A 15124-nucleotide genomic window follows, 5' to 3' on the forward strand; every position below is an offset into this window, starting at 1 on the left:
CTGCTTTCCCTGGCCCCTGCCTCCACTCAGGATGGGGCCAAATGAGCCCCAGACAGCTTGAAAACAGTTTCACTATATCCCACAGGCCCCTGGGCCTTCATTGTTTCATACCTCCAAGTTTTCCAGTGTCTGTCCACACCAATGGTACCTTAAAGAGATCTGCCAACAACCCAGGTCCTGCTAATCGTAGACTCAGGACCTCAGAGATCCTTCCCTTCATGCATAGGTGGACAAACAAACCAGTGTTCAAGCACAGTACTGAAAGGACTCCAAATACCATTCTGAATATGGAAGAGATGCAGCAAGGGTCACAGTTTCCTTAGGTGGTGTTGCCATGGCAACCCCAGTCACATCCATCTGGCTTTCCCAGCTCTGGTCTCAGAGGATCTTTTCTACAGGCAGCATCTACTCTGAAAGGAATGACGGGTGAGGATGTGTACATCCATGCTCCCCTACAGAAAACTCAGTTCTATAAAGAATAGCCCATGCAAACAACCCCATGTTGGATGAAGATAAAGGAATTAACTTACTGTCTGTCTCATGATGTGTGAGTGAAAGTTCAACCACCAACTCTACTAGGTGCCATCACAGACATTATCTCACTTAATCGACAGTAACCCTGTCGATTATTACCACATTTAGTAGATGAGTGGGTGGGTGGGCGCGAAATGTGCCTAGGTTATTTGCCAAAAGCAGTGTCAAAATTTGAACCTAGGTTGGTCTGATTCCAAATATCATCCTTTACACAACAAGCCCACTTGCTTCTCAATTGAGAACCGCCCGAGTTCGGGAAAATGTGTGCGTGTAAAACAGTCTGCGAGGCAGATGAGGGCTTATATCTGGCTTATTGGACGGGAACAGGGGAAGATACGCGATAGGGTGCCCAAATGAGCAGAGCCCTGGAGGCTGGAGATTGCACGTGGGTGTGGCCCAGTCAGAAGACCCTTCTACCCGCAGAGAAGACCTACCTACCTCCCAGGAGCCCCATCCATCCTTTTGGAAAGGGAAAGTGGCAGGTGATGGAGTGGTGAAGTTGAGCCCCGCTAAGGGGGCAGGAAAACTTGTCAGGTACCAAAATCTACAGCTTTGCTGCCGTCGCGTAAATGTAAGTGCTCGAGAACTCAGGAGCAGACATGACCAAGGGAATGGGGACGCTTTCCTTGAGAACACGGTTATTAAAACGTACAGCAAACCACGCACGGTTACTCCCAAAATTCCCAAGAGCTGTTGCTTTAAGAAGCGCAAATCTTAGCGTCATGTGACCCCGGCGCCTGGGTCTTTCACAGTACCTTCACCGTGGCCAATCGCGTGACTGGAAGCCCCCTGGAGGGCGGGAACTTCGCAAGGTGCTCTTCGGTTGGCTGTGCTCGTGGAGGGCGGGGCCTACGCGCCCAGAGAGGGAATTAGTGTGAGCTGGGTGACTGCGAGCCGCCGCTGTCGCTACCGCTGCCGCTGCCGGTGCCGCGGTCGCGGCTGTCTCTGTAGCCTCCTTCGCCGCACAGGAGCCCTCAGGTGAGCAAGACCTAGCAAGTTCAAGGACTCCCTGTCCTGCTGCGGACTGCGTGCTCCCACTAGCCTTAGAACCCGCTCCGCTGGGGGCCCGCCCCCTTCGCTGACCACGTGACCCAAGATCGGTAACCCTTGACCTCCTCCACCGCACCCCACAACCTCTGGATCTGGGATGAGTGAAGCTGGGTGGGAGGATGCGCTTCGCGGAGGCCGGTAGAGGTCAGTTCCCACGCCTCCTTACCATTGTGGCTGGTGGCTGAGGATGCGGAGGGGAGGCTGAGGAAGAAGAGACCTTGGTCAGAGGCCGGACTTTGTGGGTCTTAATGTGGGCACATAATAGGGAAACTCCCACCGCGCCTTCACTGGGCAGGACTTCATGCTCCCATTTTACAGATGGGGAAAGAGAAACTTAACAATTATCTATTGGCGGGTTTCCAACGCCAGGTTTTGGGGCTGGGAATCCAGGCCTTGTTCTGCACACAGCCCTCCGCACCTGGTCGTTAGGACAAGAGTTTGAGTCCCTGCTCCTTACTTAGTGCTTGCTGGGTGGTCTTGGACAAATCATTTCACATTTAGCCTCTCTGAGCTTTCACCTCCTTGACTGTGAAATAGACACAATACTTACATAATACCCATCTCATTGTTAATGAGGATAAAATGAGGTATCAACGGTATAAAACACTTAGCTCAGTGCCTCAGGCATGGCATGTGCTTAGAAAAATAGCTATTCTTTGTTTTTTCAGCAAGCGTGTATTGAGGGCGTCTTATGTGCTGATACTGTGCCCGACACTGGCGATGCAAAGGTGAGCAAACAGGCATGATCCTTGCCAGCATGGAGCTTACAATCTAGAGGGGAGGTAGGTGTTAATCAAAAAGTTGCACAAATATATAATTACAGACTGTGATAACTGCTTTAAAGGTAAAGTACTGGGACAATGTGGGGGTCTGAGAAGACTTCCCTGAGCAACTGACATTTGAACCGAGATCTGAAGGACCGACTAGGCATTTGTTAGACAGAAGGATTGAGGGTGGATGAGGTGAAGGAGAGCATTTCAAGTAGAGGAAACAGAATGTATGATAGTCCTGAAATAAGGTGTTTTGAGGAAATGGAAAGAGGCAACAGACGGGAATGCAGAAAACAAGAGAGTAGGAAGAGGTGTAGCAGAAGTAGGTACACATTCAGGGCCTTGGAGCCATGGTACAGATTTGTTCTTTATTCCGAAGGCAGTGGGGAGCCACTGGGAGAAATGCTGTGGGGAGGCCAGGTAGGATGTCCGTTGGATTTAGGAACCTGGAGGTCACTGGTGACCCAGTGAATCCTGCTAGAGAGGAGTAGTGGGGCAGCACCTGAGTGGATCACCGTGGGACATGGCCTTGCTGCTGGTGGGGCTGATGCCTCATGGGGGCCGACCTTCTCATGGGTGTGTGTTGAAGTCAGTCACAGCTGCAGTTTTTTTACTGAGTTCTTATTCTGCCATATCCTGTGAACAGAAGAGCAGGTTTGTGCTTTTAGACCTTGCACCAAACTGGGGAAGACCAGACACATGGGCAAAAACCCAACTACTAAAAGTCTGATAGTCCCAGATGGCATATGGGACAGGAAGACCTCAAAGGAGTGACTGGATTTGCCTTAGCAAAGAGGAGGGGGTGGGGGTTTGGAGTAGACAGGGCGACAGACCAGCCTGAGCACTGGTGGTGAGGCATAGGCAGGCTGGAAATCACCAGACTGGTCTTACTGGGAGAAGGGATCAGCTTGAACAGCTGTGGGGATTTGGGACCAAACACAAAATGTCAAGCCCGGGAGTTTGGACTTTCCTTTTATACGCAGTGGGGAAGTATTGAAGATTTTCAAACAAGGGAATATCAGGATAAAAGTAGTGTTTTCATCAAGATTTACTACATAGTGGTTGTAGCAAGAATCAAAAGGGAGAAGGCATGAAGCTTTTGTTTATAATGAACGATAGTAATGTCTTCCATTTGTGTAGTGTTCTAGTCCCCGATTTTCTTATACATTATCTCACTTTATCCTCAGAGCAACTCTGTGAGTTTGGGAGGGCAGGGATTATTGCCTCAATTTACAGTTTAGGACACCAGGGCTCAGACTGATGAAGGTCTCAGCTAAATTCACATAGGAAGTGGTAGGGCAGGGCTGGGACCCAGCTCTGTGGACCCCAGGGCCAGGCGCTTCCTCAGGCGTCACTGTTGTCTCCCCTGTGGCCCAGCTCAAGTCTGTTTCTTGCTCTGAGTCTCAGTTTCCCCAGCTGGACACTGAGAGCCTTTGTGGCTCCTTGTTTGAGATTCCGGAGCCAGAGCTGCAAGACCAGTTTAGAGTGCCTTGAGTCAGGCTCTGGGCTCTGAGAGGGATGGGTGGCTTTTTAAACCTTCCCTCCCCACTCCTAGCTCCACCGGGGCCATGTCGGAGCGAGAGGAGCGGCGGTTTGTGGAGATCCCCCGGGAGTCAGTCCGGCTCATGGCAGAGAGCACGGGCCTGGAGCTGAGTGATGAGGTGGCAGCCCTGCTCGCAGAGGATGTGTGCTACCGCCTCAGAGAGGCCACGCAGGTGTGTTCCCTCCACTCCAGTACCCCCAACTGTCCTTGGTTACCCCTTCCCACAAGGGTTGATTCACTGAATGGATCTGTGCTTTGAGGGAATACAGTGGAGGCAGTCCTGCCCTTCCCAGAGCTCCCCTTCTAGCCAAGTGGGCTTCCAGCAAACACAGCACTTGCATTTTCTCACGTGCTCCTCACGACAGCCCCACTGGGCGGGCCACGCAGATTCATACTCACATTCTGCACGTGAGAAACCAAGGCCCAGAGAAGGACCGTGACATTGGGGGTTGTCTGCATAAGAGTGGAGCTGGAATCCAGGCTTTCTGATAGCTGGTCTGTTGTCCTTTTTGCCTCCTCCCCAGACTGCCTCTCTGCACTGGGGGCCCCGTCCCTCCTGCTCCCTGTCCCCTGATTCTGTTCTTCCCCTCCCAGAATAGCTCTCAATTCATGAAACACACCAAACGCCGGAAGCTGACTGTCGAGGATTTCAACAGGGCCCTCAGATGGAGCAGCGTGGAGGTGAGTGGAGCATGGATTACAGAGCTTAGCTGGCATGAGCCCACTTCCATGCCCAGCTCAGGGCTGGTAATGCAGTGAGACGTGAAGACCAAATGCACACACGAAGTGAACTCACAGCAACCGCAGGACTGGGTGCCTGGCTCAGGCCCCTAAGGCCCATGAGTTCAGAAAAGAGGGACAGGAGGCCACAGGGGCCAGGAGGTTAAGGAAGGCTTCTTGGAAGAGATGGGACTTGAGCTGGGCCTTAAAGGGAGGCTTGACTAAGGGAAAGAGGAGGCATTTTGGGTGAGGGAGGAGGAGCCTGAGTACAGTATGGGTGTTAGAGGCCTGCATAGTTGTTCTGGGGCAGGGAGAGAAGGGAAGGAGGTCATGTTTAGGAGACAGTAGTGTTTTTCTAGTTGGGTGAGTGTAAGGAGGACCAGCAGCGTGGGGGGTGGGCTCAGAGCCTTTGTGGCTCTGGGAGGAGGGACCACGTTCTGCTCCTGGATGCAGTCAGCACTGGATGCTCCAGCCAAGTTCCCAGCAATGGGCCTGAAGCCCCAGACATCATCCCCTCTTCTCCGGACTTTTGGACTTACCTCAAACGTGGGCTCCCTGCCCCGACCAGAGAGCACCTCTCCCCTCCCTGGATTCAGCCTGCTCTCCGATCCTCTCTTTGCTCAGGCCGTGTGTGGTTACGGATCCCAGGAGGTGTTGCCTCTGCGCGCCGCCAGGGAGGGTGAACTCTATTTCCCTGAGGACCGAGAGGTGAACCTGGTCGAGCTGGCCCTGGCCACCAATATCCCCAAAGGCTGTGCCGAGACAGCTGTGAGAGGTGACTGCTGGGGTCCTGCGTGGGGTGGGGACAAGAGCTGGGTTGTCAGAGGAGTGGTGATGGGCTAGCTCGTGGATGGGGCAGAACTCAGTGTGGTGCGTGGTGCTAAAAGGGGCAAAACCCCAGGCTGACCCTCTCTTTGCTCTGGTTTTAGTTCACGTCTCCTACCTAGATGGCAAAGGGAACCTGGCACCTCAAGGATCGGGTAAGGGATAGTGTGGGGAATGGGCCCTCGGGTTGGACCTAACTCCCTTTAGCAGCTGAGGGTGGTGCAACCCAGGGTCTTCATCTGACAAGTATTTACCAGCACCCTGTTATGAGTGGGCACTGGTCCCTGCCCAGAGGGGTCAGAGCTGGAGATGGAAGCCCAACACATGGCATCATAAGCAGTCATGATGCCATGTGTTGGATGCTAGCATGGAAGTCTGGGCAGCATGCTGGCGTCCCTGAGTGGAGATGTCTCACGTCCAGGGTCTGCTGAGCAGAGCTTGGGCTTGAGAACTGAGCAGGAAAAACTATCTGCCTGGCAGAGGAGGGGAGGGAGGCAGCGTAAAGAGCACAGAGGTGTAGAGAGCCTGTAAAGCTGCTCAGAGGGGCTGTACTCTGGGAGTCCCCTCTGAATGGGCTCCTTGGGGGTGGGGATGGTGGTTGTGGGGGAGCAGGCAGGGGAGGCCCCGAGAGAGGGCTGGCTGTCCACCCTGACCACCTCCTGCCCATGGTCTCGCAGTACCCAGCGCTGTGTCTTCGCTGACCGATGACCTTCTTAAGTACTACCAGCAAGTGACTCGGGCCGTACTGGGGGATGACCCACAGCTGATGAAGGTGAGCAAGTGGGTCCGAATTTGGGACACAAACTCCAACTTTCAAATTCCTGTGAAATTCTTCCAGATGCCTGCTTCCTGTCCTCTCCACAGTGACTGATGTGCGTGCCAGCTGTCCTCCGTGGCAGCGGGCACGCTGAGGCAGGCTCTCCTCCAGTGCTGACGCCCCTTTCTACTCTAGGAGGAATCCTATTCCTTAGGGAAACGGGCATCTCAGCAGGTGGTCAGTCTCCCCACACCTTAATTCCAGAGCCCGTTCTTGGAATATCTGTTGACCTGGGTATTCACACTGCAGCTTCCACTTGCCTGGACTTGAGAGGGGGCGGGGCGGAGGAGAAAAAGTAGGGGAGCCAGGTCAGGATGCTGGCCAGGCCTGCTCTGAGACTAGCTATTCAGTCCTTAGTCCCCAGGCCTCATCCCAGCCCCTGCTGCTTTAGCCTCTGGGGCTCCACAGGGCCTGCTGGACAGTACCCGTGGTCAGTCCTCTTCTGTCCAGAGCCAGATGAAGGCTAGTTTGGTGGTCTGTCAACCGTATGGCTTCTCTCCGAGGGTTTTACATCCTCCACTCTCCACATGTCTGGCTGCTGCTGTTATTTCCCTTGAAAATCAGGAGTGTTGCTACCATACATTCCTGTCTTGCATGCTTGGCTCCTGTTCCCCAGGCACAGTGCAGGGGCTGGATGTGGGGCCTGGGAGCTGAGCTCCTTCCTCCCGAGCCTGTTGTCCGCTTTCACAGGGCTGAAGCTTGGGGTCTTTATCCAGAGGAGTTTGGAGGGCACAGGTGGTAGAGGTTCGGGGCTAAGATGGTTTTACTCATTTACTTACTCTGATATCTTTTTTTGCTTATAAAAATAATACCAGCATATATGTGTATTCGAGAAGAACTATACCATAAAAACTTACAAAGTAGAAAGTGAAAGTCTCCCGTAGAGTCACCCTCACTTTTTTTTTCTATGTGTAAATGATTAGTATAAACCGAAATGGTATTATCTAAACATCTGGTTTTAGAAGAACTGCTTTCCTCAGGTAAAAATACGTTGAGCGTTTGGATTGTATTCAGTTTTTTGTTGTTACAGACACTGCTGTGTGTGGGTATGTGAGTGGGTTTCTTTTGTAGTGGATTAAATTTGGGTTAAATTTATAGAGGTCGAATTGCTGAATCAAAGAATATGAACATTGGAAACCTTAGTACATAAGTGATAAAGTGTCCTTTAAAAAAAATGTCGATTTCTACCTGGTGGACCCAGTGCAGACTGGCCCCTTCCTTTTCAGATTGCTCTCCAAGACCTGCAGACTAACTCCAAGATTGCAGCGCTCCTGCCTTACTTTGTTTATGTGGTCAGTGGGGTAAGTGACCAGGCTGGGGTGGGGGAGGAAGTTTTGTGGGGAGGAGATGACCCAGCAGCATGTAGGCCTCATGGCAGGGGCCATCAGAATGGCAGGCCCCTGTGCACCCTCGTGTCCCCCTAAGCTACCGTCTTCTACTAACAGGTGAAATCTGTAAGCCACGACCTGGAGCAGCTACACCGGCTCTTGCAAGTGGCACGGAGCCTGGTTCGGAACCCACACCTCTGTCTGGGGCCCTATGTCCGCTCCCTGGTGGGCAGTGTCCTCTACTGTGTCCTGGAGCCACTGGCTGCCTCCATCAACCCCCTGAATGACCACTGGACTCTGCGGGATGGCGCTGCCCTCCTTCTCAGTCACATCTTCTGGTAGCCACTGGGCGAGAGCTGAATACAGGGTGGGATGGCTGAGAGCTGAGTGGGTTAGGTAGGGAGGTGGGGTGAGACTCCTGGCTTTGAGGCCATATGTTGAGTGCTCAGGAGCCCCTTCCCTTAGAGCTTCCCGGTCAGTGTGCCGTGGCACACTGGGATTCTACACACCTGACAAAGGTGTCAAGGGTTTGGTCCTTCAGCCTTCAGGGCCGGGGCCAGTCATCCCTGGCTACCTTGTTCATTTACCCCAGTGTGCCGTACAAGTGGTTTTCTGTCTGTGCTGTGACTTGAGTCATGGTGGGTGGTGCTGTGCCTCGTCCCCCTCTGACCGAGTGTTGCTCCCACAGGACTCATGGCGACCTTGTAAGTGGTCTCTATCAGCAGATCCTGCTCTCCCTGCAGAAGGTCTTGGCAGATCCTGTGCGGCCTCTCTGCTCTCACTATGGGGCTGTGGTGGGGCTGCATGCCCTTGGCTGGAAGGTGAGGACCCTGGCCTTTCTCACAGAGCCATAAGAGCTCCCATTTGTAGTTAGAAAAATAGTATTTGGGTATCTTTTATCATAAAAAGGGTATATGCTTACTGCCGTCGTGTATTGAGGTCTTGCCTTAGGCCAGGCTCAGTGACAGCCTGACTTACTATATAGAAACGTCTTATCCTTTCAGAAGCACGGCAGATATTAATATACCATCATTTCATAAGTTCCTGCCCATTCTGTGTTATCGTGTTAAGGAACTAACCCTCAATTCTTCTTGTGTTGAGTATATTTTAAACATGACTAGATATTGAGCTTTGTCACATACCTTTTTAGCATGTCTAGGGATTATCAAATGCCTATGCACCTGCTAATTTGACAGGTTATATGAATGGGTTTTTCTGCTGAATCCCTCTTGCCTACCTGGAGTAAATTCTTTTGCTGTCATTGAGATTGTTATTGGAATTCCATTGAATCTATTAGATCAGTTCTGGGGAGAATTGACTTCAATGATACTAAATCTTGTCTACAAATATGTCATAATTTCTCCTTTTTTTAGGTTTTTCACTGTCTTTCAGAATCCTTTCATAATTTTCTCTGAAGAGAACCTACGTATACTTTATTAAATTTAGTTCTAGAGCCTTATGTTCTTTGATGTTGTTCTAATGGTGTCTTCTTTTCACAGTATTAATTTCTTATTGGCGTATAGAAACACAGTTGATTTGTGTATTGATTCATCTACTAAACTGTCATTTCTGTCTGTGGATTCTTTGGGGTTTTTAATGTAGATCATATGTGCAAATAATGACAGCTTTATTTCATCTTTTCTAAACCTAATCCCTTTATTTCATTGCCTGGACCACTAATATCATTTTACATATAATGATAATGGGCAACCTAGTCTCATTTCCAATTTTAAAGGAAGTGCTAATAACCTTTCCCACTGAGACTGTTGTTTACTTTCTGTTTGTAGATAACCTTTCTCAGATTAAGAAAATTATATTCTTAGTTTTATCATTAATTTGTGTTGAAATTTTATCAAATGCTTTTTCTGTATGTTTTGAATTGATCCTCAGGTTTTCGTGCTTTTCTCTGTTAATGTGATTAATTGTATGTATAGGTTTTCTAATAGTAGACCATCTTTACAGTTCTAGAATAAACTCAGTTTGGTTATGGTATGTAGTCTTTAGAAAGATCCAAAACTTTATTGGAATATAATGCATTTTCTATATACTGTTGGGTTTACTAAATTTTTCAAGTATTTATCTATATTCATGAGTGAAATCACTCGTTTCCTCTCATGTACTGTCCTTGTATGGTTTTAGGATCAGGGTTATACTGACTTCATACAATGAGGTAGAAGAGATTTCTTTTTTATATTGGTTTTAATAAGACTGAATATCTGTAGACTTTGCAAATTTTGACATTTTATTTGTGGTTAGATTTTTAACTACCATAGTTATAGAATTATTTAAGCTTCCAGATATCTTGAGTCAGCAACAAATTATGTTTTTCTAGGAGCTTGTCAATTTTGTCAACATTTTCAAATCCTCAAGCAGTGATGACTAACCAAAAAACGCTTACCCATCAAAGCCCATCAAAAATGGCACCTCCTTTGTGAAGTCTTAATTGCTTTCCCCAAATTAATCACAGGACTTAAAATTATATAATCAAGAGTCCAGGTCGCTGATCTGTTGTTTTTGTGGTTTGAACGGAGTCCCAGTTTAAGTAAGGACAGTACTTGCTTATTGACTGTATAGAGCAGCGGTTGGCAAACTATTGTTAGCGCTGGGTATCACACATAACATATACATTCTTAGCCCTTATGTTAGTGATAGTGGGGGTACTTTATGTTGTCTTTGTACCCGGTATTTACTCCTAGTGCTTAGTGAAGTCTTGGGCACACAGTAGGTTCCAAGTAAATGTTGGCTGAGTATGCCAAGCAGGAAATTTAAGATTGTGCATTGTCCTGTATCATAGATAAAAGCAGGTCTTTCATGGGAAAGGGTTCTTGAGAGGCAATGAGCAACAAAGAGGCACTCACTGCATTCCTTCTCTCCCTTCCAGGCAGTAGAACGAGTCCTGTACCCACACCTGTCCACTTACTGGACAAATCTGCAGGCTGTGTTAGATGACTATTCAGTATCTAATGCCCAGGTTAAAGCAGATGGGCACAAAGTCTATGGAGCTATTCTGGTGAGTGCCAGCCCCGCTTCCTTGCATGAGCTCAGCAGGCTTTACTTTGGAATACTTGATGTTTGTGTGTCCCAATCCCTTTGCTCTTACAGGTGGCCGTAGAGCGACTGCTGAAGATGAAGGCCCAGGCAGCAGAGCCCAGCAAGGGTGGCCCAGGCGGCAGGGGGTGCCGGCGTTGGGATGACCTGCCGTGGGACAGCCTTCTCTTGCAGGAGTCTCCTTCTGGGGGCAGCGCAGAGCCAGGCTTTGGGTCTGGCCTCCCGTTGCCACCAGGAGGTGCGGGGCCGGAGGAACCTACTCCTTCGGTGACCTTGGCAGACATCTACCGGGAGCTCTACACTTTCTTCGGTGACAGTTTGGCCACCCGCTTTGGCACAGGTCAGCCTGCGCCCACGGCCCCCAGGCCGCCGGGCGACAAGAAGGAGCCGGCTGCCGCCCCGGACTCGGTGCGGAAGATGCCGCAGCTGACGGCCAACGCCATGGTCAGCCCACACGGCGACGAGAGCCCCCGGGGCAGCGGTCCCCCATCAGCCTCTACACCCGCCGCCTCTGAGAACAGGCCGCTGCCGCGAGTGCACCGAGCGCGGGGGGCGCCCCGGCAGCAGGGCCCGGGCGCCGGTACCCGCGACGTCTTCCAGAAGAGCCGTTTCGCCCCGCGCGGCGCCCCCCATTTCCGTTTCATCATCGCCGGACGGCAAGCCGGGAGGCGGTGCCGCGGGCGCCTCTTCCAGACTGCCTTCCCCGCGCCGTACGGGCCCAGTCCGGCCTCCCGCTACGTGCAGAAGCTGCCCATGATCGGCCGCACCGGGCGCCCGGCCCGCCGCTGGGCACTGTCGGACTACTCGCTATACCTGCCGCTCTGAGGCGGCGCGCCTCCTGCCAATGTAAATAAATCCCGCGCCCGGAAGTGAAATCTGCTCGCTTGTGGGTCGCGCCGGATGAGGCGGGGCTTGGGCGGTTGTCTCTGGCGGCCGCATTTCCTGGTGGCGAGGGCGCTATGGCGCTGCTCTGGCTGCAGCGCGCGGAGCTCGCGCTGTTCGCCGCCGCCTTCCTGTGCGGGGCCGTGGCGGCCGCGGCGCTGACGCGGACCCAGGTGCGGCGGCGGGGCGGGGCGGGGCGGAGAGGGGTAGGGGTGGGTAAGCGGGGGGGCGGGCCGGTCCTGACCCGAGACCACTACTCTGCGGGCCGGGCCGCCTCGGGCCGGCGGGTGCAGGGCGGCGGAAATGGACCGATGCTGATCGCGTTCTGTGGCTCCGTCTGCCCAGGACATGCTTCAGTCATTCCCTCGGCAAAAGAACAAGTCTTCTGGAGCGACTTGCAGCACCAGACGCAGCCCGGTCTCGTGGCTCCTGCTGCATAACCTTACCCTGGTTCTGAAACAAGTCGGCCCAGGCCCTGCCTTCATCCTGAAATCAGACACTACTGTGCTGAGCTACGCCAAGAAATAAAGCATAGTGTAGTGGAGATGGTCAAGCTACCACATGATTGCAACACAATGTGTTAAACGACAAAATATTGATGTGGAAAACGCTTACATAAAACAGAAGCCAATAATTTACAGAGTGTTTACGCCAGCCAGGCAATCTTGTTAGTAAATATAGGCTCATTTAATCCCTATAAAGTAGGCACTACGTTACAGATTGGGAAGCATTGTTACGTTACCTAAGTACTGGGTTTATTCTAGGATTTCTGCACAGGGGAAACCAGAACTTGTAAGGCACCTCTGAAGCTCAATGTATTTTATAACCACCGCCTATTTCCTGATCCTCGCCACTGCAGGTTTTATTTCCCCAGCAAGCCCTCTTCTGGCCCAGAAACAGGGAACCACAGTACACAAGTAACTTCCTAGTGTGGCCCTGGCCTATGTTATTATCCCTAACACCTGCCATGAGGCTGCATCCTGAGGGACTAACCTGAAAATTAGGACTTAGCAGCTTCTCTCCACAGGGTTCCTTCAGTGGCAGCTGTCCCTTGTATGGTGTGGTCTCCCTGAATCGCTCCTCCCTGGCCTTATCCCGACCCTCAGCTCCTTCCCTCTGCTACTTTGTGGCTGGGGCCTCTGGGCTCCTGGCTCTCTACTGTCTCCTGCTTCTGCTCTTCTGGGTCTACAGCAGCTGCATCGAGGACTCCCACAGGTGACTTTCCCACTTAGGGCCAGGGGCTGAGGTAGGAGGAGTCCCACCTCAACTACAAGGCTTGTTCTCCCTCCTCATAGAGGCCGGATAGGGCTTCGTGTTGCACTGGCCATCTCAGCGATAGCCATCTTCCTGGTCTTAGTGTCTGCCTGTGTCCTCCGATTTGGCACCAGTTCTCTCTGCAAGTCCATCACCTCCCTGAACGCTACAATTAGGTAATGGGAGAGGGGGAAGGAAGCCTGGCTGGGGCTGAGTACCTTCCCTTGGCAAAGGGATCCCTTTTTATCCACATGCGTTCTCATCTCCAAGGGCACCCAAGCACAGGAGTGTTTGGGGCATAGCCCATCTCAACAACTGTCTTTTTGACCTCACAGCTGCTCTGAAGCCCAGAAAATTCCATGGACACCTCCTGGAACCGCTCTGCAGTTCTACTCCAACCTGCACAATGCTGAAGTGAGGTCCTGGGATATAAAAGACTGGGTGGAAACCCAGGGATACACAGATCCATAGAAACATCTGTAGTTGTAACGGTGCCCATAAGTGACAGGCTGAAGAGTTGAAGGGCTCCTCAGCCTGACAGCAAACAGATGCGAGTCATGTGGGTGGAAATGGATTGAGATGGCCTCACTCCTCACACGCCTGTCCCTGTCTCCCACAGAACTCTTCTTGGGTCAATCTGGTTTTGTGGTGTATGGTCTTGGTGCTCCAGGTCGTGCAGTGGAAGTCTGAAGCCACCCCATACCCACCTCTGGAGAGTGGGGACTCAGAGTGGAGCTCTGAAACAGATGCTCTCTTTGGGCCACGCCTTTCCCATTCCTGAAGAGTAACCAGAGTGCTTCCTGCAGCCATAGACTCCGGTGCCCAAGTGCCTGCAATCCTCTTACCCCACTTGGCCCTGTTTATGCTGGGAGCCTCAGTTTTTCCTTCATAAGGGATGTATGACAGGTCCCCTCTACCTCTCTTCCTACAGCTGTTTTTGTACCAAAATATATTCGTTTCTTCCTTCATGTTGGTACTGAGTTCTTCGTATTGAAGCACTGTAGGTAGGTGGATGGGAGGAAAGAGTAAAGGCTAAACAGACATGGATCAAACTTAGAGGTATATTCAGGTAGCTGCCCTTGGGATGGCTGTTTTTATTTGCTGTTCGTGAATCTTGGGTCACCTTGTGTCACCCCATCCCTAACGTTCAGTTTTTATTCCCCTCTGGGAGGGGTGACTGTCCCAAGGTTGCTTTTTCACAAGTTACGGTAAGCACCCACAGTGCTGTCAAAGAGTTTCGTGTTGGGGAAATGTCCACTTTTGTCCAAGAGGAAATAGAAGCGCCGGCCTTTAACCTTCAGAGGCAACATGGCAGGGACTTCACCCCTGTGGGCCATGCAGGATAGCTGGTTCAAGGGAACGGTGAAATGGGCACCCAAGCCGAAGGGGGCATGAGTGGTGAGGGTCACCTGCTTCCCTCCAGCCCGTAGCATCACGGAACGCACAGAGCGGAGGGAAAAGAGAAGACCAGCACCAAGTACCAGAGTACCTGCAGGAAGAGCAGATTGGGGTGAGGGTTTTCACGAGAGGAAGCAACCCTTCTAGTACGGAACAAAAACAAATGGTGATGGTGTAACATTTATTGAGCTCCTCTTATACGCCAGAATTTTGTTACTAGTTCCTCCCAACAACTTGAATAGATGTCCATCCCCATTTTAAAGACGGGAAAACAGGTCCAGGGGTGAAATAACTTGGTCAAGGTCGCAGTGAGAGGAAGACCTCAGCCTACGCCTATCCGAGGGCTTGGCGCTCAGGGACTTCCATCTCCAGTGCTTCGCGCTCCAATAGTGGGCGGCCCACCCTTCCTCATCCGGGGGGGTCAGGAGCCCCTTACTCTCATTGCCTAACGGGGGGGGGTCGTGCCCAGCCACCCCACATTCCCATAGTGGGGAATCACCCCATGCCTTACCGATGGCGCCACAGCCGACCGCCAGGCCGTAGCGCCAGAGCGCGGAGCGCACGTCAAAACGGCCGCGGTCTGGGAACTCCGTGTCCGGAGGCCGCGCCGGGACCGAGGGTCGGGCCAAAGCTGCCACGGCCAGGGAGGCCCAGAAGACACCTTGGCCGGCGCAGAACAGCCCGAGAACTGTGAAGAAGCGGCCTCGTTCGTGTTCGAAAAGCAACACATCCCGTGGCGGGGTAGCGTCGTGTAGGGTTCGACGTGTGGGTAGGCCCCGCAGCGCGACAAGCAGCTGCACGGCACACCGCCTCCCAGGTGCCGCCATGGCCGGCGCCACACTGCTTCCGGGGTGGGACTTCCTGCAGGCAGGCCCCGCCCCCGTATCTCCGCAATTGGCCTGAAGCAGGCAGCCTCCACGCCACCCCCCACCCCCTCCACCATAGGGGCGGGCCC

The 15124-nt window shown here is 52.1% G+C and overlaps 3 protein-coding genes across 6 annotated transcripts; 2 read left to right on the plus strand and 1 right to left on the minus strand.

The window, feature by feature from the left end:
- The first annotated feature begins 1358 nt into the window (after positions 1 to 1358).
- On the plus strand, positions 1359 to 11510 carry TAF6L (TATA-box binding protein associated factor 6 like). 3 transcript variants are annotated; one of them, XM_019713899.2, is made up of 12 exons: positions 1359 to 1512; positions 2253 to 2312; positions 3910 to 4069; positions 4492 to 4578; positions 5242 to 5392; positions 5547 to 5597; positions 6120 to 6214; positions 7486 to 7560; positions 7705 to 7925; positions 8276 to 8408; positions 10469 to 10597; positions 10690 to 11510. In XM_019713899.2, the coding sequence occupies exons 2-12, from the start codon at positions 2305 to 2307 to the stop codon at positions 11458 to 11460; spliced, it is 1881 nt and encodes a 626-aa protein (XP_019569458.2). In that variant the 5' UTR covers positions 1359 to 1512; positions 2253 to 2304; the 3' UTR covers positions 11461 to 11510. The 3 variants fall into 3 exon arrangements, with proteins under 3 accessions (XP_019569458.2, XP_019569460.2, XP_019569459.2); XM_019713901.2 differs by having other exon boundaries at positions 1377 to 1512; positions 2253 to 2366; XM_019713900.2 differs by lacking the exon at positions 1359 to 1512 and adding an exon at positions 1588 to 1728.
- Positions 11511 to 11532: 22 nt separating this feature from the next.
- TMEM179B (transmembrane protein 179B) lies at positions 11533 to 13739 on the plus strand. Of its 2 annotated transcripts, XM_019713907.2 has the most exons (5): positions 11560 to 11690; positions 12545 to 12732; positions 12813 to 12947; positions 13107 to 13185; positions 13391 to 13739. In XM_019713907.2, exons 1-5 carry the CDS (start codon positions 11595 to 11597, stop codon positions 13550 to 13552), a joined length of 660 nt encoding a protein of 219 aa, XP_019569466.2. In that variant the 5' UTR covers positions 11560 to 11594; the 3' UTR covers positions 13553 to 13739. The 2 variants fall into 2 exon arrangements, with proteins under 2 accessions (XP_074192607.1, XP_019569466.2); XM_074336506.1 differs by lacking the exon at positions 13391 to 13739 and having other exon boundaries at positions 11533 to 11690; positions 13074 to 13191.
- A 92-nt stretch (positions 13740 to 13831) lies between these two features.
- Positions 13832 to 15078, minus strand: TMEM223 (transmembrane protein 223). Its single transcript, XM_019713908.2, has 2 exons — positions 14681 to 15078; positions 13832 to 14260 (listed from the first exon to the last, which is right to left on the minus strand). The coding sequence occupies exons 1-2, from the start codon at positions 14994 to 14996 to the stop codon at positions 13968 to 13970; spliced, it is 609 nt and encodes a 202-aa protein (XP_019569467.2). The 5' UTR covers positions 14997 to 15078; the 3' UTR covers positions 13832 to 13967.
- Positions 15079 to 15124: the final 46 nt, after the last annotated feature.

Source organism: Rhinolophus sinicus, linkage group LG06 (genome assembly GCF_036562045.2).
Source record: "Rhinolophus sinicus isolate RSC01 linkage group LG06, ASM3656204v1, whole genome shotgun sequence".
Taxonomy (NCBI): domain Eukaryota; kingdom Metazoa; phylum Chordata; class Mammalia; order Chiroptera; family Rhinolophidae; genus Rhinolophus; species Rhinolophus sinicus.

What these genes read in the sequence shown, in the direction of transcription:
- TMEM179B (XM_019713907.2), top strand. Translation starts at nt 11,595, where the DNA reads ATGGCGCTGCTCTGGCTGCAGCGCGCGGAGCTCGCGCTGTTCGCCGCC. An exon ending in CGGCGCTGACGCGGACCCAG is followed by an intron (nt 11,691 to 12,544) that starts GTGCGGCGGCGG and finishes TTCTCTCCACAG; the next exon opens with GGTTCCTTCAGTGGCAGCTG. An exon ending in CCAACCTGCACAATGCTGAA is followed by an intron (nt 13,186 to 13,390) that starts GTGAGGTCCTGG and finishes TGTCTCCCACAG; the next exon opens with AACTCTTCTTGGGTCAATCT.
- TAF6L (XM_019713899.2), top strand. An exon ending in TTGTTTATGTGGTCAGTGGG is followed by an intron (nt 7,561 to 7,704) that starts GTAAGTGACCAG and finishes TTCTACTAACAG; the next exon opens with GTGAAATCTGTAAGCCACGA. An exon ending in CTTCTCAGTCACATCTTCTG is followed by an intron (nt 7,926 to 8,275) that starts GTAGCCACTGGG and finishes TTGCTCCCACAG; the next exon opens with GACTCATGGCGACCTTGTAA.
- TMEM223 (XM_019713908.2), bottom strand. Translation starts at nt 14,996, where the DNA reads ATGGCGGCACCTGGGAGGCGGTGTGCCGTGCAGCTGCTTGTCGCGCTG. An exon ending in GGTCGGCTGTGGCGCCATCG is followed by an intron (nt 14,261 to 14,680) that starts GTAAGGCATGGG and finishes CTCTTCCTGCAG; the next exon opens with GTACTCTGGTACTTGGTGCT.